The 24,874-nt window shown below is 42.9% G+C and overlaps 1 protein-coding gene across 1 annotated transcript; it reads left to right on the top strand.

The window, feature by feature from the left end:
- The first annotated feature begins 1,115 nt into the window (after positions 1–1,115).
- LOC145357798 (ras-related protein Rab-39B-like) lies at positions 1,116–24,874 on the top strand. The gene is made up of 2 exons (XM_080211307.1): positions 1,116–1,432; positions 22,837–24,874. Exons 1-2 carry the CDS (start codon positions 1,218–1,220, stop codon positions 23,255–23,257), a joined length of 636 nt encoding a protein of 211 aa, XP_080067433.1. The 5' UTR covers positions 1,116–1,217; the 3' UTR covers positions 23,258–24,874.

The raw sequence follows: 24,874 nt of genomic DNA, 5'->3' as shown, positions 1-24,874 counted from the left end.
GGGGGGGGAGGGGGCAGTTTAGATCGGAGTTGAGGAGGAACTTCTTCACTCAAAGGGTGGTGAATCTCTGGAATTCTCTGCCCGTTGAAGTGGTGGAGGCTACCTCGCTAAATATATTTAAGTCACAGGTAGATAGGTTTTTGATAGACAAGGGAATTAAGGGTTATGGGGAGAAAGCGGGAAAGTGGAACTGATCCACTTCACATCAGCCATGATCTTATTGAATGGCGGGGCAGGCTCGAAGGGGTAGATGACCTACTCCTGCTCCTATTTCTTATGTTCTTCTTGTGTTCTTATCAAATGTTTGTATAATAAATCTGTCATTGAAAAAGCAATAATAAGAAATAACTGACAAATTAAGTTATGTTTATTTATTAATCACAAGTAGGCTTACATTAACACTGCAATGAAGTTACTGTGAAAATCCCCCAATCGCCACACTCCAGCATCCGTTCGGGTACACTGAGGGAGAATTTAGCATGGCCAATGTACCTAACCAGCACGTCTTTCAGATTGTTGGAGGAAATCGGAGCACCTGGAGGAAACCCACACAGACACAGGGAGAATTTACAGACTCCACACAGACAGTGACTCAAGCCGGGAATCGAACCTGGATCCCTGGTGCTGTGCAACAGCAGTGCTAACCACTGTGCTACCGTGCCACCCCTTGACTCCTCCATCTGCACCCTCCTTCCCCTCCCCTCGATGCCGCCAATTCCACCCCACCCCTTTCCCTCTCATCCCTTTCCCTCCACCCCTCACCCCTTTCCCTTTACCCCACTCCACCCCTCTCCTCCCACTCTCTCCCCTCCTATCGACTCCAACTCCACCTTCCCTCCCCACAAGGCTCAGATTTCTATCTATAACACTGCACCTGTGAAGATCTGGACAAACTAGAATTGGCTCCACTGTTCTCGGCTTTGACAAGGTTCTGATTTGAATGGAACTTGCCCAATTCGGACGGGGAGTGGAAAACCAGAGTGAATCTGCAAAGGCTGAGCAATGAGGATAAGGGGAAAACTGCCCAATCCAATGGCTGGGATTTGCTGGGAAGCATCACATGATGCCAGTAAAACTTTTGAACCAATACGAGCAACAGGATAAGAATATCCACTTCCGTCAATGGGGAGACGGGATAATTGTGTCTGGAACAACAGCTTGACTCAGTGGCTGTAGGGAGAGTCCAGAATACCGACTGCTGTGCTCTGGAACATGCCATGGATACTATCTGGCAGTACCAGTTTCGGATTATCCTCCTAGGGGACTCCACAGTGGGGAAATCCTCTCTGCTGAAGCGTTTCACTGATGGCTCATTCAGTGAGGTGCAGGATCCCACAGTGGGAGTGGATTTCTACGCTCGCGTGTTGGAAGTGGAGCCGGGCTGCCGGATCAAACTCCAGCTGTGGGACACCGCTGGCCAGGAACGCTTCAGGTCAGTTTCTGTGTGTGTGTGTGTGTGTGTATCACAGACAGATACTACCCTCTCTCCCGTCACCAGTTACGAAACATTTTGTGGGGTGATTTCCTGAAACGCTCTGGGACGAATTAGTGACTAGTGAATGGTTAGTGGCAACTTGAAGCTTTGGAACAACTGTTGACCCTTCTCTCTCTCTTCGCTGCAAGTTAGTCGTCAGAGTTTCTGTTATGTCTCTACCCAGAGAGTGTGGAGAAACTCCCTAACCCAAGGAATGGTCCAGATTTATGGGCTGGAAGAATTTAAGGGGTCGATAGTAGTCATGATGTGGATGTGCCGGCGTTGGACTGGGGTAAACACAGTAAAAAGTCTGACAACACCAGGTTTAAGTCCAACCGATTTATTTGATAGTAAACTACCTGAAGACGAGGGAAACTTAGAAAGTTAGTGAGTTTACTATCAAATAAATTGGTTGGACTTAAACCTGGTTGTCAGACTTTTTACAGAATTTAAGGGGACACTGGAGAAGCAGTTTAAACTCAGATAATTAGCTCTAACCCACGTTGACTTTTTTTGTTTTCAATCTATTTTATTAAAATTTTTACTATTCTCTACCTCTTATTTCTTGTCTTTGCTTTTCTTCCTTCCCCCCACTTTTTTCCTTTGCCCCCTTTTCTAAATCTTACCTCTGTCCCACCCATCTTATTCCCCTCTCTCATCTCACCTCACCCCACCCCACCCCATCTTCCATTTTAGCTTCTGTGTTTGGCCATTCACACCCTTTATTCTCTCTGTGGGCTGCCATTAGGGTTGGTCTTTTTCCCCTGATTTCCATGGCTTTGACTCATCATCCATCCCTCTGCACCACCCTGCCCCCCACCCACCCCACCTTCTCCACTGCAGTATAAATATCTCCCACTTTCCATGCCTTTTAGCTTTGACAAAGGGGCAGCTGAACTCAATATCAGCTCTTTTCTCTCCTTACAGATGCTGCCAGACCTGCTAAGATTTTCCAGAGTTTTCTCATTTGGTTTCAGATTCTGGCATCTGCAGTAATTTGCTTTTAAGCAGTTTAAAGTTTATTTATTGGTTGCAAGTAAGCTTATGTTAACACTGCAATGAAGTTACTGTGAAAATCCCCTAATTGCCACATTCTGGTGCCTGTTTGGGTACATAAAGGAAGAATTTAGTATAGCCAATGCATCTAACCAGCATGTCTTTTGGACTGTGGGAGGAAACCCACACAGACACAGTGCAAACTCTGCATGGACAATGACCCAAGCCAGGAATTGAAAGTGGGTCCCTGACACTAAGGCAGCAATGTCAACCAGTGCCACCAAGCCACGGATGAGAAAGATGGGTTTGTATTGTTCGAGTTACTTGAGGACAGACAGGAGGAAGCTCAATTGGAGTATAACATTGGCATGGACTAGTTGGGTGAATGGGCTGGATTGTGGTGTAAATTTTCAACACAAATGTCTCTCTTTCCTGAAACATTTCTGTAAATTGAATATGTTTTTAAAAAAAATCATCATTGGATGAATAGAACATTAATCTTTTTCTGGGATTTACACAATATAGAATCATAGAAACTCTGCAGTGCAGAAGGAGGCCATTTGGCCCATCAAGTCTGCACTAACCACAATCCCACCCAGGTCCTAACCCCATAGCCCCACACATTTACCCTCTAATCTTTCTAACCTATGCATCCTGAGACATTAAGGGGCAATTTAGCCTGGTCAACTAACCTAAAATGATGTGGAGATGCTGGTGTTGGAACTCTCCATTCACCTGATGAAGAGTTTAACCTCACAAGCTTGAGTTTACTATCAAATAAATCGGTTGGACTTAAACCTGGTGTTATCAGACTACTTACTGCAATTAACCTAAGCCACATATCTTTGGACTGAAATATCCTGAAAGTAACAATTCTCCATGAAAAATGCTGCTTGTACTGCATTCAGTGTCGAGGTGTGTTGAATATAAGGTGGGGCATGGTAATAGTTGCAAGTTAACACCACATGTGATTAGAACAGGAAATTGATTCATGGGTTTTCAACATTCAGTCATACTTATCAATAACTCTCATACCTGCAAAGGTCCATGCATTTGTAAAAGGAGGGATGAATGCTTATTGCAGCTATTCAATGTGTTCTGAAAAGATTCAAATAATACATTGTCTTATTGATAAACTGTTCAAGATGTTTACTAAATACAGTGCAGAGACAACTGGAAAACTCAAAATACTGATTTTAAACATCCTCTGGTTTCCTCCCACAGTCCAAAGATGTGCAGGTCGGTGGATTGACCATAGTAAGTTGCTCCTTAGTGTCCTAAGATGTGTAGTTTAGATGGATTAACCATGGGGATAGGGTGTGAGAGGGGGCCTGGGTAAGATGTTCAGTGCAGACTCAATGGGCCAAATGGCCTCTTCTGCATTGTAGAGATTCTGTGAATCTTGAGGGATACATCAAGTATGAAATATAAGTTGATTTGAAATGAATTTCTCCTCTTTAATTGTACATATGTGAGGGTTTCCTTCGGGTGCTCCAGTTTCCCCCCACAGCCTGAAAGATGTGCTGGTTAGGTGCATTGGTCATGCTAAGTTTTCCCTCAATGTGCCCAAATAGATGTCAGTGTGTGCCAACTAGAAGATTTTCACAGTAACTTTGTTGCAGTGTTAATGTAAGCCTATTTGTGACACTAATAAATAAGCTCTAAGGAACTAGACTGTGTGCTTTGATCACTAGAATTTTATCCTTTTCTGTATTCATAAAGCCATTGTTTATTCTGTCTCCTGGTGTGAATGCCAGAGTGTACATTTACCAGAATTGTGCTTGGTGGAAACAAACCATTTTACTTAAAGTCAATTATTTAGTTTGAAACTTATCTCCTTGGAGAAGGAGGAAACTAGAAAGAGAAGTGTGGAAGTTTTAATACATTTTCTTGTCTCTTCAAAATTTATGTAACCTGGTTGCTTAATTTATGTAGCGCCACTCTCAACCTCTAGCCTTTTCAAGGCACTTCAGTGATGACGTGGAGATGCCGGTGTCAGACTGGGGTAAACGCAGTAAGAAGTCTCTCAACACCAGGTTAAAATCCAACAGGTTTATTTGGTAGCAAAAGCCACTAGCTTTCTACGTGACGAAGGAGCAGCGCTGTGAAAGCTAGTGCCTTTTGCTACCAAATAAACCTGTTGGACTTTAATCAGGTGTTAGAACATTACAGCACAAACAGGCCCTTCGGCCCACAAGTTGCACCGATCATATCCATACCTACCAGGCCATAGAACTATCTGTAACTCCCAATCCCATATACTCATCCAGAAGTCTTTTAAAAGACCCAGCGAGCTCGCCTCTACCACCACCGGCAGCCGATTCCACACTCTCACCACCCTCTGAATGAAAAACTTAACCCTAACATCTCCTCTGTACTTGCTTCCCAGCACCTTAAACCTGTGTCCTCTCGTAATGACCATTTCAGCCCTGGGAAATAGCCTCTGAGAATCCACCCTATCTATTCCTCTCAACATTTTATAAACATCTATCAGGTTGCCTCTCAACCTTCGTCTCTCCAGGGAAAAGAAACTGAGCTCCCTCAACCTATCTTCATAAGGCATGCTTCCCAATCCAGGCAACATCCTTGTAAATCTCCTCTGCACCCCCTCAATAGCTTCCACATCCTTCCTGTAGTGAGGTGACCAGAACTGCGCACAGTACTCCAAGTGGGGTCTGACGAGGGGTCTTATAAAGTTGCAGCATTACCTCCCGACTCCTAAACTCAATCCCTCGATTAATGAAGGCCAGTACACCATACGCCTTCTTGACCACATCCTCCACCTGGGAGGCTGATTTTGAGCGTCCTATGGGCCAGGACCCCAAGATCCTTCTGCTCTTCAACACTGCTAAGACTCCTACCCTTGATATTGTACTTCTTCATCCCATTAGTCCTGCCAAAATGGACCACTACACGTTTATCCGCGTTGAAGTCCATCTGCCACTTCTCTGCCCAGTCTTGCATCCTATCTATGTCACGCTGCAACTTCTGACATCCCTCCAGACTATCCACAACACCACCAACCTTCGTATCGTCAGCAAACTTACTAACCCATCCCTCCACTTCCTCATCCAGGTCATTTATGAAAATGACACAGCAAGGGTCCTAGAACAGATCCCTGGGGCACTCCACTGGTGACTGACCTCCATGCAGGAAAAGACCCATCCTCAACCACTCTCTGCCTTCTGCGGGCAAGCCAGTTTGGGTATTGTGAGACTTTCTTGCTGTACTTAGCAGTGAAGCATAGTTACTGCTTTGTCGGAGACCTAGCAGTCAGTGTGTTCTTCAAACTGCGATGAGATAATGTCCTGTTTTTTGACTGGTTCCGCGGGACAGGGAGGGGAACTACTTTGCCCTTTGAATAGTGAGGGAAGGCAGGCCTTAGTGTGATCCAAAATACTGTTGGGTGCATTGACCCGAAAAGGTGCTGTACTGTGGCAACTTGGGGAATTGCACAGTAACTTCATTACAGTGTTAATGTAAGCCTTATTTGTGACTAATAAATAAATTTTTACTTTGTCATCCCCAACAGTGCAGCACTCCTCCAGCACTGCACTGACATTAAAGATTCTTGTGGTCAACTCCATGGAGGGAAAGTTTGAATCTAAATCTGAGTTCAGCTACTGAGCCAACCTGACTTCTTGGCCTCGCACTGGAGTAATTAAGTCCAAAACTAGAATGCCTGAAGTCAGACTAGAAGTTGGTCTGCTGGTTGTTTACAGATGTGCATCAGTAGTTTGGCTGGAAATCGCAAATTACTGCCTCGTTTAAGGAAATGTGGATCAAATGTCAATTTTTGCTAAGGGTGTGGCATTTATCTAGTTTTCTGTATACGGGCTCTCAGTGGGACACGCATACACTTGCCTTTATGATGATATGTCTTTGCACGCCCCAGAGTGATTCACAATGAATGGTTGACCGCGCTGGCTTTCTACAAGAGATTAATCTACCAAATTAAAGTGCTGAGAAATCTTGTCAGAATCTCTTGCTTGAAATCTACCTCTGAATTTGTATGGCACCTTTTTTTTTAGTGTAACAAAACATCCCAAGAGACTTCAAAGGAGTATCTTAAAATGAAATATGAACCTGAATCACCTCAGGAAGTATTCTCAGATGAGAGATGGGTTTTAAGGAGTGTCTCAAAGGCAAGAAATTGAGGGCGGGGACGGGAGAATTCCAGAGTTTAGGGCCCAGACAGTTGAATACAGCTGCCAATGACGGAGTTATCAAAATGAGGGTTACTCCGAGGCCAGAATTAGATGAGTACAGATATCTCGAAGGGTGGTGGGGCTGAAGGAGATAATGTGGGGGGAGAGAGGAGGGTAGGGTGGCTGGTTGAGGCCATAGAAAAAGTTGAAAACCAAGATGAGAGTTATAAAACTGACATTATTTGATCAGGAGCCAATGTAGACCAGAGAACATGAGGCTGATGGGGTAATGGGACTGTGTGCTATTAAAACATGGATAGCAGAATTTTGAGTTACCTCAAGAGTGACTCATCACTTCTCTAGCAGAAAACAATGTACCTCATGATATTTATCAATTTCTTGTATAAATTATTGCAGCAAACCTCTTAAGTGCAGTAGATATCAGTACCTTCCAGGTATAATTGATTGTCACATGTATTACTGTACAGTAATACATATTTTCTTGCACATTATACAGACTAAGCATATCATTCATAGAGTACATAGTTTAAAGGAAACTTTAATCACAAGTATGCTTATGTTAACACTGCAATTAAATTACTGTGAAAACCCCTAATTGCTACACTCCAGTGCCTGTTCAGGTACACTGAAGAATTATCATGACCAATTCACGTGTGTGTGTTGGAGGAAACCCACACAGGGAGAACATGTAAATTCCACACTGTCCCAAGTTGGGAATTGAACCTGGCTGACTGGTTCTGAGGGGCAGTAGTGCTTACCACTGTAACATAGGGGAGAAGGAAAGGAGAGAGTGCAGAGTATATGTTATAGTCATGGCTAGATCAACTTAATATAAGGTAGGTCCATTTGAAAATCTGGCACCAGGGAAGAAACTGTTCTTGAGTTGGTTAGTACCAAGACCTCAACTTTCTTCCATCTTTTTCCTGATGGAAGAAGGCAGAAGAGAATGTCTGAGGTACGTGGGAGCCTTGATTATGCTGGCTGCTTTTCCAAAGTAGTGGGAAGTGTAGACAGTCAGTGGATGGGAGGCTGGTTTGCGTGGGCTATGTTCACAATCCTTTTTGTTTCTTGCAGTCTTGGTCAGAGCAGGAGCCATACTAAGCAGTGATACATCTGGAAGGGATGCTTTTTATGATGCATTTGTAAAAATTGGTGAGAGTCGTAGTGGACATGCTGAATTTCCTTAGCCTCCTGAGAAATTTGGGGTGTTGGTGGGCTTTCTCCTCCTATGGAGGGATCAGGACAGGTTGGTGATTTGGACATCTACACTTGAAGCTCTTGACCATTTCCACTTATTACCATTGATGTAGACAGGCATGTCCTCAGCTATGCTTCCTGAAGTCAATGACTAGCTCCTTCGTTTCACTGACAGATTATTGTCGACACACCCATTTCACCAGATTCTCCATGTCTTTCCTGTACACTCTCATTGGCTTACCAGTTTCATATTTGGATCTCAAACATCACTTTAGTGGAGTATCTCTCAATCTACAGAGAGAGCTCTAAACCAACCATTGACTGTCTATTCTCTGGGTTAGGATGAGTTTACAGGGAATAGAATAAAATTTAGTCACCATTATTTCAAAAATAGTTCTTTTTAGCAGGACATCTACAAATCAGTCATGGTCAAGATCGGAACAGATTCCACAATGGGTGGCACACAAGATTTTACAGGCTACCAATGATACTGACTTATTTGTAAAGAGCTTGGAGGTCATTACAACTGGCTGGAGTTCCATAGACTAGTAAGAACCAATAATAATGACCAGATTTCCAACTCCTGACTATCTACCAGTTCCTGAATGGAATTGGCTGAGCTGCAGACTTCTGGATAAGTGGGAGCTGTGATTGTCCCTCACTAAAGAATGGTCAACCAAGGTCAGATTGCTGTCCAACTCTCTCTCTCGTGCAATAGCTGTTTGGTAGCATCACCAGCAATATGTGAACAGTGTCTAGAATACAGAAGAAACTAAGTGTTTTAAAGGGCTAATCAAAATGGATGCTGAGCCAAGAAAGTGGATATTGGATAGCCAGGGAGGGGGAAGGAAAGGATTGATTGGTGATAGGTTTGAAGGAGGCCTTATGAAAGGAAAAGAAGCTGGAGAAACACCAGGTTTGAGGAAGACAATTTAGTGAGGGATTCGGAGGAACTCGGTCAGCACTTTCTGAAGAGGAGGAATAAAGGGAGCTTGGTTATATGGGGCGGGGGGGGTTTTTTGTAACGCTCTTCCTTCTCATTAGGATCAGAAATACGTGTCTGTTTCTTCCAGATATATATTTCCAAGATATTAATGTTGAAAGGTCCTTGATTCCTTTGCCTCTGATTTCAACACTGGGTTATGTGTTTTTAAATTTTTTTGTGCCTTTCATGAAGCTATTGATCCTTTTGTCATGCCAGTTAGTTTGACTCATCAATCCACTGACTGATATTCACTTTTCGGCCTCGTAAGAGAATATTATTTTGGCTATTCGATTGCAGCAACTATTTGAGTCCAGCTATTGCTTGCTGACACATCTTAAAGAAGCGCTCAAGGGCAGCTAATGTAAATACTGAAATATTTTTGCCTGTACCAGTGATTTTTAGACAATTATAGAGCTCCAAATGCCATCAGGCCTGTCATTAGTTTACTCAGAACATTGCAAGATCTTTTTAAGTGCTGTGTTTTTTAAACAACTCACTGGCTAAAAGGTCGATCCTTTCTAAAGCTTTCTGTGAAACTCAACTCAAACTTTAACTGAAAAGAAGTAACTTTGAAATACCCTGAGAGGGAAACATTCCATTACTGGGTGCAGCAGCCTAATAGCTTGTTACTGTTTTACAATTCCATGCCCCTCTCTGAACAGCCTTTGAGTTTGGTAGCCTATTTGGAAAAGGTTACTGATATGGTATTTGGTTTTTTTTGGTGCAGACCTTAACTTTCTGTCTAGTTGGATTATTGAACGTTCAAAGATAAAATTGACTTCCATTGTAATGACTGGGTGACACTGATTAGCACTGCTGTCCCACAGCACCAGGGACCTGGGTTCAATTCCTATTTCAGATTGTTTGTTTGTGTGGAGTTTGCACATTCTCCCCATGTCTGCATGGGTTTCTTCCAGGTGCTCTGGTTTTTCCCCACAGTCCAAAGATGTGCAGGTTAGGTTGGCCAATTGACCCTAGTTTTAGGTGTTTTAGTAGGGTAAATGTGAGGGGTTATGGGAATAGGGCCTGGGTGAAAATTGTGGTCAGTGCAGACTCGATGGGCTGAGAGGCCTCTTCTCTACACTAGGGATTCTATAGAAAGGTCTGCTGGGTCCATGATAAACTGTGTAATATGACACTGAACCATACAGTCTGAAGGCTGATCTCATCAGAGAGAGTTTGAAGCACATGGTTTAGTGAGTAAACAAAAATAATGATGATCCACTCTTCCCAATCCTCGTTAGTTAGTTTCTTTTATTATAAAGACTCTCGGCAAATGAGTCAAAAACAGAAAATGCTGGAAATGCTCAGATCTGAGCAAGAACAGACAACATTTCAAGTCTGCTGATCCTATATCAGGATCTTTTTATATAATCACAGAATCCCTACAGTGCAGAAGGAGGCCATTTGGCCCATCAAGCCTGCACTGACCACAATCCCACCCAGTCCCTATTCCTGTAACATCAAGTATTTGCCTGCCAATTCCCTGATCATTTGGCACAGCCAATGCACCTAACCAGCATGACTTTTGGACTGTGGGAGGAAACCCACACCGACACAGAACGTGCAAACTCCACACAGATAGTAACTCGAGGCCGGGATTGAACCCAGGTCCTTGGTGCTGAGGCAGCAGTGCTAATCACTGTGCCACCATGCCAGTCTGTCCAGACTTGAAACATTGGCTCTGTTCTCTCTCTCCTCAAATGTGCTGAGATGTTCCAGCATTTTCTGTTTTTGTTTCAGATTCCAGCATCTTCAACAGTGTTTTGCTTTTATATTCGGTAAACGTGAGTTGTTGTTTTTGTCACTCCCTGCTGGATGTTCACGCATGCACACCATGGGAAAGAACGTATTTATTATCACCAAGTACTTTACAGCCATTGTTGCAATATCGGAAAATTCAGCAGCCAATATGTGCACAGCAAGCTCCCACAAACAGGAATGTGGTGATTAGAACAGATCATTTTGGTTTGAGTTTAGTAATATCCTAAGTAGGCTTACATTAACACTGCAAGGAAGTTGTATTAAAATCCCCTAGTCACCACACTAGCACCTGTTCGGGTACACTGAGGGAGAATTTAGCATAGCCAATGCATCTAACCAACACGTCTTTTGGACTGTGGGAGCACCTGGAGGAAACCCACACAGGCATGGGGAGAACATGCAGACTCCACACTAAGTGACCGAGCCAGGAATCGAACCCAGGTCCCTGGTGCTAGGAGGCAGAGTGCTAACTAGTGTGTTGTCATACCACCCCACGTGATGTTGACTGAGGAAGAAATATTGGCCGGAACACTGGCGGAAGCTCTCTTGACTCTTCTTCAAAATAGTGTCTCTGAATTTCTTACATCTACCCGAAGGACAGACAACTTTCAGTTTAATGCCCCATCTGAATCATGGCACTATCGCACTCCCTCAGTCCTAGAGTGTCAGCAGTCATTTTTGTGCTGAAGCCCAGGGATGGGATTTAACCCCACAACCTTCAGAGTGCTATTAAGTGTGCCACAGTTGATGTTAAGAGACTGTGTACTGTAGCCAAATTTGCAGATGACACAAAAATAGGTGGCAAGACAAGGTGCAAGAGGGAAATAAACAGATTGCAAAGAGAAATTGATAGGTTAAGTAAGTGGGTGTAAAGTTGGCAAATTTTGTTTATTAGTCACAAGGCTTGCATTAAAACTGCAATGAAGTTGCTGTGAAATTCCAGTGACTGTTTGGGCCAATGTACCTAACCAACACATCTTACAGAACGTGGGAGGAAACTGGAGCACCCAGAGGAAACCCATGCAGACACAAGGAGAACATGCAAACTCTGCACAGACAGTGGGAATTGAACCCAGGTCCCTGGTGCTGTCAGGCAGCAGTGCTAACTACTTGTGCTGCCTAGTGGCAGTGGAGTATAATGTGGGAAAATATGAAGTTTCTCATTTTGGAAGACAGTATTATTTAAATGGAGGAAAGCTGCAACACAAAGGGACTTGTGGGGAACTTGTGCACGAAACACACAAAGCTAGCACACAGATGAAGCATGTAATCATGAAGGCTAATGGAATATTGGCCCTTATTTCAAGGGGGTCGGGTGTAAGAGTAGGAAGTCTTGATGCAACTATACAAGGTACTGGTGAGACCACATCTGGAGTAATGTGAGTAGTTTTGGTCCCCTTAAGGAAGGATATTATTTAATTGGAGGCAGTTCAGAGAAGGTTCACTAGGATGATCCCCAGTGTGGAAGGATTGTCTTATGAGGAAAAATTGAACAGGTTGGGTCTCTGCTCAAGGCATTTAGAAGAATGAGAGCTGACCTCATTGAAACATACAGGATTTTTAAGGGGCTTGACAGGGTAAATGCTGAGAGGATGTTTCCCTCATGGGAGAGTTTAGGGCCAGAGGGCAGAGTCTCAGAATAAAAGGGGCACTAATTTTAAGACTGAGATGAGGAAGGATTTCTTGAGGGTTGAGTGTCCTACCACAGCTGTGGGGGCAGAGTCCTTGTGTATATTTAGGGCTGAGAGATTTTTAATCAGTCAGGGGTTATGGGGAAAAGGCAGGAAAGTGGATGTGGGAAATGTTGGATCAGGCGTGATCTGAGTGGATGGTGGAGCAGGTTCGAGGGGCTGAATGGCCTTCTGTTTATGGTTTGAAGTGGGAATTAAGCTTCCATGGTTGAGTAAGCTACCAATTGAGTGACCGCAGCACATCCTTTTTTAAAAGCTTAATGAATCAAGTATTGCATGATGACTATCTACAAACTGTACCTGATTATCTTCAGGTGATATAAGACAAGGAGAAGGTGTGTTTATTGCATTCAACACTGACTGTCCTTCAATAAATCTTTCTTTATGGCCTGTCTTGCACTTTTTTTTTTACTTCTAAATTTTCTTCCTTTCAGTTTCTGAAGATTCTGATTCTGGGACATATTTTTAAGGCAACATCAGCATTTGCTGCAACTAAGTGGTTTTTCTATATGAAACCGCCCAAAAAGACAGCAAAGCTTGATCTTGTTCTCCAAGTGTTCACCTTGAGAGCGATCCTAACCTCGTGAACAGGGGCTCAAAATACTGCCTGAATTTTCCCTTTTCCTAGCCTGGGATAGTTGCTGGACTCTTCCACTGCAGTTGGGGATTTGGTCATGTATTGGGGCAGCACAGTGACTAGCACTGCTGCCTCACAGTGCCAAGGACCTCTGCATTGACAGTTACCTGAGGCTGGAATTGAACAGAGTCTGCATGGTCACCTGCGTGGGTTTCCTCCCACACTCCAAAGATGTGCAGGGTTAAGTTGATTAGCCATGCTAAAGTGCCCTTCAGTGTCAGAAGGACTAGCTAGAGTAATTGTGAAGTTACAGGGGTAAGGCCTGGGTTGGATTGTTGTCAGTACAGGCTAGGTGGACCGAATGGCTGCCTCCTACACTGTAGGGATTCAGTGATTTTTCTAGCCTGTGTTCCCTATTGTGCTCTGCCCAAATTTCATGTTGCATTGTCCTGGTGGTGGAACTACAAAGCAGTCCTGGCTGCAATATAAATAAGATGTTTCCCATGCCTCTGGCAGCAGTGGAAACCCACATAAAATTATGTGAAAGCTTATTTATTAATCACAAAGGCTTACATTAACACTGCAATGAAGTTAGTGTGAAATTTCCCTAGGTGCCACACTCTGGTGCCTGTTTGGGTCAATGCACCTAACCAGCATGTCTTTCAGACTGGGAAGAAACCAGAGTACCTGGAGGGAACCCACCCAGACATGGGGAGAATGTGCAAACTCCATAGACAGTGATCCAAGCTGGGAATTGAACCCAGGTCCCTGGTGCTGAGGTAGTAGTGCTAACCGCTGTGCTGCCCAGGGTCAATATTTATTGATCTGTGTAGTTTGGCCTTGAACAGTTGTGACCCAAGCACTGACCTGGGTAGTTCAGTTAATTGATCAGGGATCAGTATTTTAAATTAGTGTCATTCCAATGTGAATGACGAGAAACCTCAGTGTACTGACCCACTGGCTATTGGTGGAGTGGGGGTTATGATGCATTTGATCCTTTTGTTCACAACAATTTGTAGTCGGGCATTGTTCAAATTTTAACTTTAGCCGTGCAAACTAAACGAGGGTGTGTTAGTTTTTGTCAGAGGTTCAATGTTTTTGTGTTGTAGAACTGAGTCATAGTTTGGGAAGGCCCAAAGTTTAATCACTGGTTGTTGTGAATCTAGCACATCATGAACTAGAAAGAGGGGAGAAATTTAGCCTGTTCCACCAGTGACTGTTTTCCAATGACCCTTAAATGTGGAGTATGTGCACAGCAAGACTCCATGTGATCGAAGCCAAACCTTGTTTGTTTTTGTTTACTTTGTGATATTTTTTCTTGTTGAGGGTTGAATATTGGCCAAGGCACCATAGGGAACTCCCTGCCACTTCATCAATGTAGGATATTTTCCTTCCACAAAGGATGGGCAGGGTTTAAATTTACCCAAAAAAATTGCATTTCCAAGATTGGGTCACTACTTCAGTACAGCGTGGAGGTGACAATCTAAGCTTTGTGCTCAGATCTCCAGAGTGGAACTCTTCTGGCTTGAAGGTGAGATTGATAGTGAGCCATGATTCACACCTATTTATTTATATAAAAATTCGGGGTCGAAATGGTGAGCTTTTTGTAATTGTCCAGCAGGTTTGTATTCCATCGACTCTTTTGTTTCTTGGTGCTTGTGGGAATTCTGTAAACGTCACCATCATTCTACTTTGCAGGCTGGCGTCACACTAATTTTGAAGATAATTGTCTTGATTATTTATTGAATTGGAAAGATGTTCTACCAGGAAAGGCTCAATGACTTGAGCAGTGTGAAAACTGCTTTCGTGAGACCAGCACAACTCGTGTTTCTCCTTTTTAGTTGGAAAATGTTTTTAATCCTAGCTTTTTCTGTTCAGTTGTTCTGTTGGTTCTCCGGTCAATAAGTGACAGGCAAGGTCCAAAGTTTTAGCTCTTAAGTGTTAGAAATTGGGCTCCAGGTGTTTTACAAAAACAAATGAGTGCTGTCAAGGACTGTTCCAGATATCTTTACCATTTCCAACCAAACAATAGGGCTACCTATAACCAGTAAACACTATCAGGCAGATTGGTTAGGGACACAAAGAAGAGGATTGTCACTTTGACCAAGGCCACATTTCATTGGGTTATTTAGGCAAACAGAGGCTTGAAAATGCCTGCAAGCTCAGATCTGCTGATAATTAATGAAGAAAAACATGCATAGTTAAGAATCAGCAGTTTAAAAAAAAATTATTATTGTCACAAGTATTAATGTTACATAAATCCCCTACTTGCCACTATTGGAGCCCAAGATGCTCCAATACACTGAGGGAGAATTTTGCATGGCCAATTCACCTAACCGGCACATCTTTCAGACTATAGGGGAAAAAAACCCAGAGCATCGGGAGGAAATCCATGCAGACAGTGACCCAGGCCAGGAATCAAACTGAGGCAGCACTGCTAACCACTGTGCTGTTTTGCCATGAGTGGACCAAATTGATGTAATCCTAGAAGAAAAAAAGCAGACTTTTACTATTTACTAATTTTCTTTTATGGTTGTGATGCAGTGGGTGGTGTCCCAGTTCCTGAACCAGAAGCTCTGGGTTTGAGTCTCACCTCAGGACTTGATGACTGAAGAATTGTGCCCATAACATGGCCAAACAAATAGTATTCCTTCTAGCGCACACCAATGGCAGGAGTGAGCTTTCCTGGTCAGCTGTGTGATGGAAAGATTGTTGGAACCTTTACCATCACATGTCCATAGCTCCAGACTGTAACATAACTGCAAAAGCATGTTGCCATAGCAACCTGTACTCCAAGTGAGATTTGACACAATGTCATACCTCTTCGTGACAGGTCTGGCATCATGTAAATTGCTATCAGTGTATCTGCTCAAACTGTCTGCAAAACATTAATGATCTCACTTCACTTTCCTCTGGTCTCATGCTGGGCAGTCATGTCATTTGAATCATCAGATTCCTGAAGCAACTGCTCTACCCAAAACCTGGCCACACCAGGAAATTCCCAGGAGGACAGGGAATGCTTTGAGGGTGCCCTCAATGCTTCCCTGAAAAGGTCAGACATTGCCACCAATTTATGGGAGATGCTGGCTTATGACTGACTAAAACAGAAAAGGATCATGAGGGAAGGCACCGGACATGTCAGGACTCTTTGGCAATGGGCAGAGGTGAAGTCAAGAAATCAGGTACACAAGACCCAACCCACTGACCCTGCAAGTGGCAGAGACTGCAAATCATTGGATTCATCAACCATTGGAGAACCCATCAACTGGAGTGGGAGCAAATTATCCTCCATCCTGACAGAGCATCTGAGGAGTCCTGATTCTGCATTCAGACTGCAACATTAGCATTGGTACAGAGACCTCCTTCATCCTAACACTTCAGTTCTAGAACTGAAACCTGTTCTAGTATGTGGTACCTCATACCAACATTACAGTTCTAGAATGTAAAACCTCTTCAAATTGGCATTACAGTTCTAGAACACAACTCGGGAATTTCTAAACTGCTTTGTCCAACACTAGACTCTTCCTTTTCAAATGCAGGTGGTGTCAACCCTGAAGAAGGCAACAGTGTACGTGAAATGTTTCCTACCAGTCCGTACTCGGAGCATTTTTGTTAATGCTTCACATGAACAAAGCTTAAAACCTTGTTGAGATTATAGAACTTTTAAATACTGAGCTCAGGAAAATATAAAGGAACAAAAACAGAAAATGACTCCATTCTCCAGTAATGTTTTGGGTTATCCTGGCTCTAAGCATCTACAGAGAAATCAGGCCTGCTGAGATTCAGCTTGTTTCAAATTCCAGCATCCACAGTATTTTGCTTTTACGAAAATGTAAAGGAGTCTGTTTTACTCAAGTTGTTTAATTAGTATCATGTGAATTTAACATGTTTTCCCCTTTTAAAAGGCAGAGGAATTGAATCAGTAATGTAAAACCTTTATAGTTACAGAAATGTTACAAGTCTACAATTGAGGAATATATGATTGATTCAAAGATCAAAATGTACACTGCACCAAATAATTAAGTGTAGTCTGGCTGGCTGTCTTTGGGGGTTTTAATATATTCCCTGCAATTTACTTGTGCTGGTTCACTCCTCTATAAATGGTAAATTCAAAGGCCAGAATGTTAATATTTTCTGTAGGCTGAATGTTACCTGGATTTTGTTCAGATTTGTTTTTAGTTTTATCTGGTGGTGGTAAGAACAGCCAGAGAGTTGAGATCTGGACTTCAAACAGGTTAACAAAGGATCACTGAGACTCTTGCCTACTATTAAGTGTAATATGATCATCTGTTTATTTGAATAGATTCCTTATTAACGTGACACTGCAGGATTTCAAATTGACAGTCAAAACTGCAAACAGATTATTAAAGAAATGGTATAGGGTGTTGGGAATATTAATCTCTAGCCTCATGACCTGAGGTGGTCATGCATTCCTTAGCTAGTCCCTAAGCTCTGGAATTCTCTCACTGTGAACCTCTCTGCTTCTCCTCCACCTCTTCCTCCTCTTCCAAGGTACCCAATAAAACCACTGACCAGGTTTAGGCTATCTTGTCCTAATATGGTTCAGTGTCAAATTTTGCTTGATGATATCCTCAACGCTTTGAGATTACAATTCATAAAGGCACCAAACAAATATAAGGCATTTCCCATAGAATCTTCATAAGAATTGCTACAATGCAGAAGGAGGCTGTTTGGCACATCCAGCCTGCACTGACAGCGTCTTACCTGTGAAGAAGGGATTATAGAGTCATTGAGGCATAGATTGTGATGACACTGAATTTCTGACTGTTAAGAGGACATGCTATTGGATCAAACATTCTGAAAGCAGGGATTAATTCAAATGGTCTATTTTAGAAATCCTATTACTCAATTTACACATACAAATTGATTGTTTACCTTATTTTAGTTGTTTTCAATGTGGCAAAACACTTAACTTATTGAATACAGGAGTTGAGATGTCTTGTTGAAATTGGGCAAGACATTGGTAAGGCCACACTTGGAATACTGTGTACAGTTCTTGTCATACTATTATAGAAAGAGTGCAGAAAAGATTTACTTGGATGCTACCAGTGCTTGATGGTTTGAGTTATAAGGAGAGGCTGAATAGCTTGGGACTTTTTTTCCCCTCAAGCATAGGAGGCTGAGGGGTGATCTTTATGGAGGTCTATAAAATAGTGAGGGACATAGATTAGGTAGGTAGTTAACATCTTTTCCCAAAAGTAGGGGAGTCTAAAACTAGAGGGCATAGGTTTAAGGTGAGAAGGGAGAGATACAAAAATGTCCAGCGAGTCAATTATTTTACACAGGCTGGTGAATGTCTGGAACGAGCTGCCAGAGGTAGTGGTAGAGGCAGGTACTTTTAAAGAGCAGCATTTAGACAGTTACATAAGTAAGATGGGTATAGTGATATTTTACCTGACGAAGGGGCAAACCCCAAAAGCTTGAGTTTACTATGAAATAAATCGGTTGGACTTAAACCTGGTGTTGACAGACTTCTTACTGTGTTTACCCCAGTCCAATGCCAGCATCTCCACATCATGACTATAGTAATATAAGCCAAATGTGGGCAGTTGGGGCAACTTGATGGTTAAAGACTGGGCAGCATTGACAAGTTGGGTTGAAGGGCCTGTTTCTGTGCTGTAAACCTGTGACTCTTTTGTAAAATGCAAATACTTGAATTTTAAAAATGCACACGCCGCCCCCCCCCCCCCCCCCCCCAAAACCTGTGTTCCCAGTTGAAACTGAAGAGTTTCCTGAATCGTCATTATCCCAAAAGTGCTTCTTGCAATCTTATACTCCAAGCCATGAGCCTAATTTCAACCCTTGCCCACTTGTACAAGGTTTCAAATCATGTGCATGATTTGATCTATTACTGTCATGTATTAGTATACAATGAGAAGTATTGTTTCTTGAGCACTATACAAAGTGTACGGCTCATAGAGAAGGAGAGGAGGGAGTGCACAATGTAGTGTTAGTCATAGCTAGGGTGCAGAGAAAAATCAACTTAATGCAATGTCGGTTCATTCAGAAGTCTGGCAACGGGGAAGAAGTTGTTTTTGAATTGGTTGGTATGTAATCTCAGACTTTTGTATCCTCTTGATGGTGGAAGAAGAGGAAGAGAGAACATCCTGGGGTGTGTGGTGTCCCTGATTATGCTGGCTGCTTTTCTGATACTATGATCTCATAACTGTTAGTGTACATTTAACAATGATGACAGTAAATGCAGTGCATTATATCATTCTATGCAATAGGGTGAGAGATACTTGATGGAACAGTTGCTTGCCTTGGTCAGGGTGTGGGAAAGGGGGTGTAGTTGAGGTGAATGAGTTGATTCAAAGAGAAATGGGTTCTGATGTGTTTTTTTAAAAAAAAAAATCTGAGCAGGAAGAGCTAACCTGGTTTTTAGGAGTCAAATTTGGAGCGAGTGGCCTGCAGGAGGAGGGTCAGACCACATGCTGTGCCTCCAGCCTCTTGCCCAGCCTATTTGTTTTCTGCCTGTGGTTAGGGAAGGTGTTGGAATGTATCACAGAAGCAGGCCTGAAACAACAATGCTATTTCTAACTGGTTCCAATAGTCTTGGGTTTGAATCATCCAGAACTCCTGTTCCTGATTTTCTGTGCTGTAATCTTGCTGGGAATTATGTGGCTATGCATCTAAACACTGGTCAAGGACAAGATTGAGCTTGATTAATACCAACCTTCACCAAAGTTCTGTTGCCACATTGCTGTCTAGACTATTTCATTTGAGACAATGCTGGAGGGGGAATAAGAAAGTTCATAGAATCTCTACAGGGCACAAGAAGGCCACTTGGCCCATCGAGTTTGCACTGCCACAATCCCACCCAGGTAACCCCACTTTATTCTAGCTAGTCTCCCTAAGTAAGGGGTAATTTAGCATGGCCAATCCAGCTAACTTGCACATCTTTGGAGTGTGGGAGGAAACTAAGCATCTGGAGACTGTTTGGAGTTTGCATAGTCAACTAAGGCCAGAATTGAACCTGGGTCCCTGGCACTGAGGCAGCAGCACTAACCACTGTGCTGCCCTAGATTTGAACACTGTTTCCATAAAGGAAAGTTCTGTCCTAGAAACTTTAAAGGTGCACTGATGTCAAAAAAATAAACTGCAGTAACAACATTTTGGCACATGCACTGTGCAGATTTGTTTGGTCAAAGTTTTATAAACTGCTGATGTTACATTTAGCATGGAATGCAAGGTGATGCAATTGACAAAAATAAATTCAGAACAGCCTCTAGGAAGCTATTGAACAATCTGCAACGTTTGTTCCTGAACCAGGAGTGGCAGCATAAGCCTTGCTGAAAAGGCTGTGTGTAAAGAAAAAGCTTAAGGTTTATATTGAATGCCACATTTAAAGATATTACTCATGGAGTAGGGAGTTGGTTTCTGCATTCAGTTGCTGTGGATATAATTATCTTTTCCAGTGAAACAGGGACACATCCAACCTCACTGGTAGTGCTGAGCACGTGTCAAACATCACGAGTGCTGTGCTAAGTCTCACATGCACACGATGGAATAGTCTGACATTTGCCCCCGAAATATTCAGAAGGAAGGGTGTTGAAAGTGATTGTAAATAAGATAATAAGTCTTCTGGCCGATGGGTAAACATGCTGTTTGTCACTGAATCCTACTTATAGTTTAAGTCAGAGATTGGATAGTCTTGGGTTTTCTCTGGAGTAGGGAAGACTGAAGGGTGTGGATAGGGAGCAGCTCATCCCCTTGGTTGATAGGTCAGTTGTGAGGGGTGGGAGGTTTAGGGTGGGATTTGAGGAAAACCTTACCCCCAGAGGGTGGTGGTGATCTGGAATGCACTGCCTGTGAGGGTGGTGGAGGTGGGATGCCTCTCCTTTGAAAAATACCTGGATGAGTATTTGGCATGCCAAAACATTTTTAAGGCTATGGGCCAAGTGCTGGCAAGTGGGATTAGGTGGACAAATCAGGGTTTTTCATGCATCAGCACAGACTCAATGGGCTGAAGGGCCTCTTCTGCACTGTAGTATTGTGATTTTTTTTGGACCCCAAAAAAATCACAAATGTTCAAAGTGATTCTCTGCTGGGTTGACACCACCTAGGGAAGCAAGTGGTGGGGCTAATGTTGGCTTCAGGATCCCAAGGTGGGATAGGTGTAGGGGTCAATGGGGCTGCAACTGAGGCTGTCACTCCTCCTCATGATAAAGATGAATGTTTGGCCAGCGATGACTGACTGGATCAGGCCTGACTGTGATGCTCTGGGGCCAAACCATGGGCTAGCTATTCAGCCGTGCTGCAGTATAGACTGCAGGAGGCAGGAGCAAATGCAATTATATTTGATGACTTGTAAGCTTTCTTGGGAGAGAAATGACTTCCTTGGTATTGTGCCTGATTTACCAATCCACTTGAGGGTGAACAAAGGTTGAAAAGCCCAGTTGGTGCTGGGTAACATTGCCAAAAAGTGATTTCTGCAATAACTTCACTCCAAGTTTAATGTAATCCTTCATAGTAATTGTAAGAATCCTGATTCTTATGGCTTGGCAGTCAGGTAGTGTGATTTAATGTTTTTTTTTAAATAGTCTTACATTCATATAGGGCCTTTCATGGCCAGCAGACACCTCAAGCACTTGACAGTAATGCAGTATTTTTGAAGTATAATCACTATTGTAATATAGAAAATATAGCAGCCAATTTACACAGCAGACTCGAGTTGCAAGTTAGGTTGATGGACTGTGATAAATTACCCCTTAGTGTCAAGGGGACTGACAGTTTAGATACGTGGGATAGGACCTGGGTGGGATTAACGTTGATGCTAGCTTGATGGGCTGAATGGCCTCTTGTAGGATTCTATGAAACTCCCACAAACGGCAATGTGACGATGACTGGATCAGTTTTTATGATGTATGTTGAGGAATAAATATTGGCCAAGATACTGGGGATAACTTCTCTTCAAAATAGTACAAAGAATCCTTTATACATCCACCTCAGAGGGAAGATGGGACCAAATAATATTAACACCTCCCAAGAGTGCAGCACTCCCTCTGTACTGCACTGGAAATTTGTTTTGACCTTTTGTGTAACTCCAGGTTCCTTGGAATCTTTGACCCATGACACCTGTAATGGGGTTTGAAAAGCTTTCAGTAATTGTTATAAACTTCAGCCTGACAACACAGGGTCTACAGCCTCATATTTGGCGCTGCTGTTTTGCCAAGTGCTCAATTATTGATCTCAACGTTACTTTCCAGAAAGTAACTGAGCAGCCAGGAAGACGTGTCTGTGTGTGTCTGTGTGTGTCTGTGTGTGTCTGTGTGTGTCTGTGTGTGTCTGTGTGTGTCTGTGTGTGTCTGTGTGTGTCTGTGTGTGTCTGTGTGTGTCTGTGTGTGTCTGTGTGTGTCTGTGTGTGTCTGTGTGTGTCTGTGTGTGTCTGTGTGTGTCTCTTGCGTAGATGATACCTGACCTGCTACGAATTCCAAACCTCTTCAATCACACTCCCTCTAACCTAGCTTCTGAACTTGGCACGGTGATTAGGGTAAGAAGCAAAACCAGGAAGGAAAAATAATCATATCAGTGACAGCTGAGTTGGCCAACTTTGGTTTTCTAGATGTGAGTAATGAGGAACAATCCAGTCCACCAGTTGCATATTGTAGATGTATCTCCAGACATTGTGTTCACAATGAGTTGTTGATTCAGTTCTAAACATCTAGTCAGTTGGATAGCATTGGCACAGTGGTTGGCACTGCTGCCTCAGCACCAGGGGACCCTGGTTCAATTCCAGGAATTTTGTGCAGAGTCTGTATGTTCACCACATGTCTGGTGTGGGTTTCCTTCGGGTGCTCTGGTTTCCTCCCACAGTCTGAGACACTGGTTAGTTCATTGACCCTGCTAAATTCTTCCCTCGGTGCCTGAGTGTGGTGACTAGGGGATCTTCACAGCAACTTCATTTAATGTAAGCCTGCTTGTAACGCTGGTAAATAAACAAATGTTGTTGCATTTTTCAGATCAATTACTCGATCCTACTACAGGAACTCTGTCGGGGGTCTGCTCATGTTTGATGTGACCAACCGGAAGTCATTTGAGAGCATCAGGGAGTGGCTGACAGAGGTTAATAACCATGTCTACCCAAACAAGACCATTTTCGTGCTGGTCGGACATAAAAGTGACTTAACCGATGACCGTAATGTCTCCCGTGAAGAAGCAGAGAAGTTGGCAGAGGCGCTGGATCTGGACTACGTCGAGACCTCGGCCAAAAACAACAGCAATGTTGACCTGGCCTTTATGAAACTAACAGAATGTATTTACGATTCGATGAAAATGGGAGAGATTGCACTGGAGGATGGTTGGGATGGAGTCAAACGAGGATTTAATCCACGAGTATTAGAACGGCCAAAGGAGGAAAAACAGAGTGATTGTAATTGTTAGCCTGGCCTTGGGTGTAATTCATGAGTCACTATGCTAAAAGGAGGCAAACCACTTGCATCATGCGATTGTATATCACATTAATTCCCCCACCCAGTTATTAAATGTGGAATTAATACTACAAGAGAGTTAAAAAACCAATCATTAACCACAAAACTTGCTCATAATAATGGGTGGAGTCTGGAAATGCAAATTCCTGGAGCAGGAGTAATTCTCTGAGGGAATTTGCTTGTGAACGCAAATGTTTTTACATCCAGCAGTGCTTGAAAGAAGTTGGATACCATAGTTTTGGCTCATTGTGGTTTTCTCATTACTCAGCAATAAGTTTAATGGGAGCAGATAGTTTTATACTCCGATATTTGAGCAGCTTAACATTGGATTTTTTTAGGGAAAAAAATCCAATTTCTTTGGCTAGGCAGCCTATTGGTGGAATATGGGAAGCAGACTCCATATCCTGGCAGCTCAGGACTGGATGTGAGGGAGCTTTTTATGAATTTTGGGGGCCTAGGCCTAACATAAACTTGTAAAGTTTAATAAATAAAAGGGTTTTGTTGCTACCTGGGGCACCAACTTTAAATGTAGCCGGTCTTTGGGTCCATCCAGATTTTGGGACAGCAGATACAATACTGGAAGCTGTATTTCTACGTCAGTCTGTTTAGTTGTCATGAGTTTCACGTGCAAGGGGTTTTCTCAGCCTCATTATTACTTCTGCCCATTGAGTTTCTGTTATCTGTACACTTTCTGGACTTTGGTAACTGATCTTTGTAAGCAGTTTTTTTTTGTGACAGCAGAGATTGCACCTTAGTAAATAGAAGGGAAACAATAGCACAATACAACAATTGATTGAATCTGTACAATGAGGAGATACCTGTTGATTTGAAGTGAATAGAAAAATATTTTCAAGACCTATCATTCAATAACATTAAAGAGATATTGGCATCTCCTCCATGGTCAAGTGCTTCTGTACAAGGGAAGAGTAAGTTCTGGGATTGCCCCTGATGGTTGACTGTGCTTGCTGAAATGCCCTTAGGGGAGGTGAGCATATTGGGCAAAAAGTGTGTGCTTTCACTGTGATTCCCCTTATTGTCAAACAGCCTAGAATAAATGTCTCCAGGGGCAAGTCAGTGATTTAAGGCACAGAATGAGGCCATTCAACCCATCCACTTCATGCCAGCTCTCTGCAGATCAATCCAGCCCAATCCCAGGGATCCTGTACTTACTAAAGGACTTTCAGCTCGCACCTTGCCCATTAGCTGGGTTGAGGGGGGATGGGGAGCAAATTGGCATCTTTCCCTCTTTAACCATTGGAAAATGGTTGGAATATTCCATTCATCCTTTGATTATTCTGATGTGCTTTCTTTCTTGGGTCTTCCATAGATCAAAACGCTGTATAATATTGCAGTAAATTTCTAATTTACTTCTAGTTTTAGTAATATGGCCACTCCTGGAACTGACTGTAAAGATATGAGAGAGACTGAGGATAAAGGTCAAGATAGAAAACTGTTGGATTCATCAAAAGTTTTTTTTTACTTGAGACACATAGTTAATATAACCCATTGTTAAACTTGGCATAGTAATTGTACAGTGCAAATAATTGATAAATCCTGTAAAGATGAATAA

Source organism: Carcharhinus amblyrhynchos, chromosome 24, assembly GCF_965287045.1.
Source record: "Carcharhinus amblyrhynchos chromosome 24, sCarAmb.v2.hapA, whole genome shotgun sequence".
In the NCBI taxonomy this organism is placed as follows: Eukaryota; Metazoa; Chordata; class Chondrichthyes; order Carcharhiniformes; family Carcharhinidae; genus Carcharhinus; species Carcharhinus amblyrhynchos.
The sequence above is the reverse complement of the archived record's forward strand: the minus strand, read 5'-3'. Positions and strand labels throughout refer to the sequence as shown.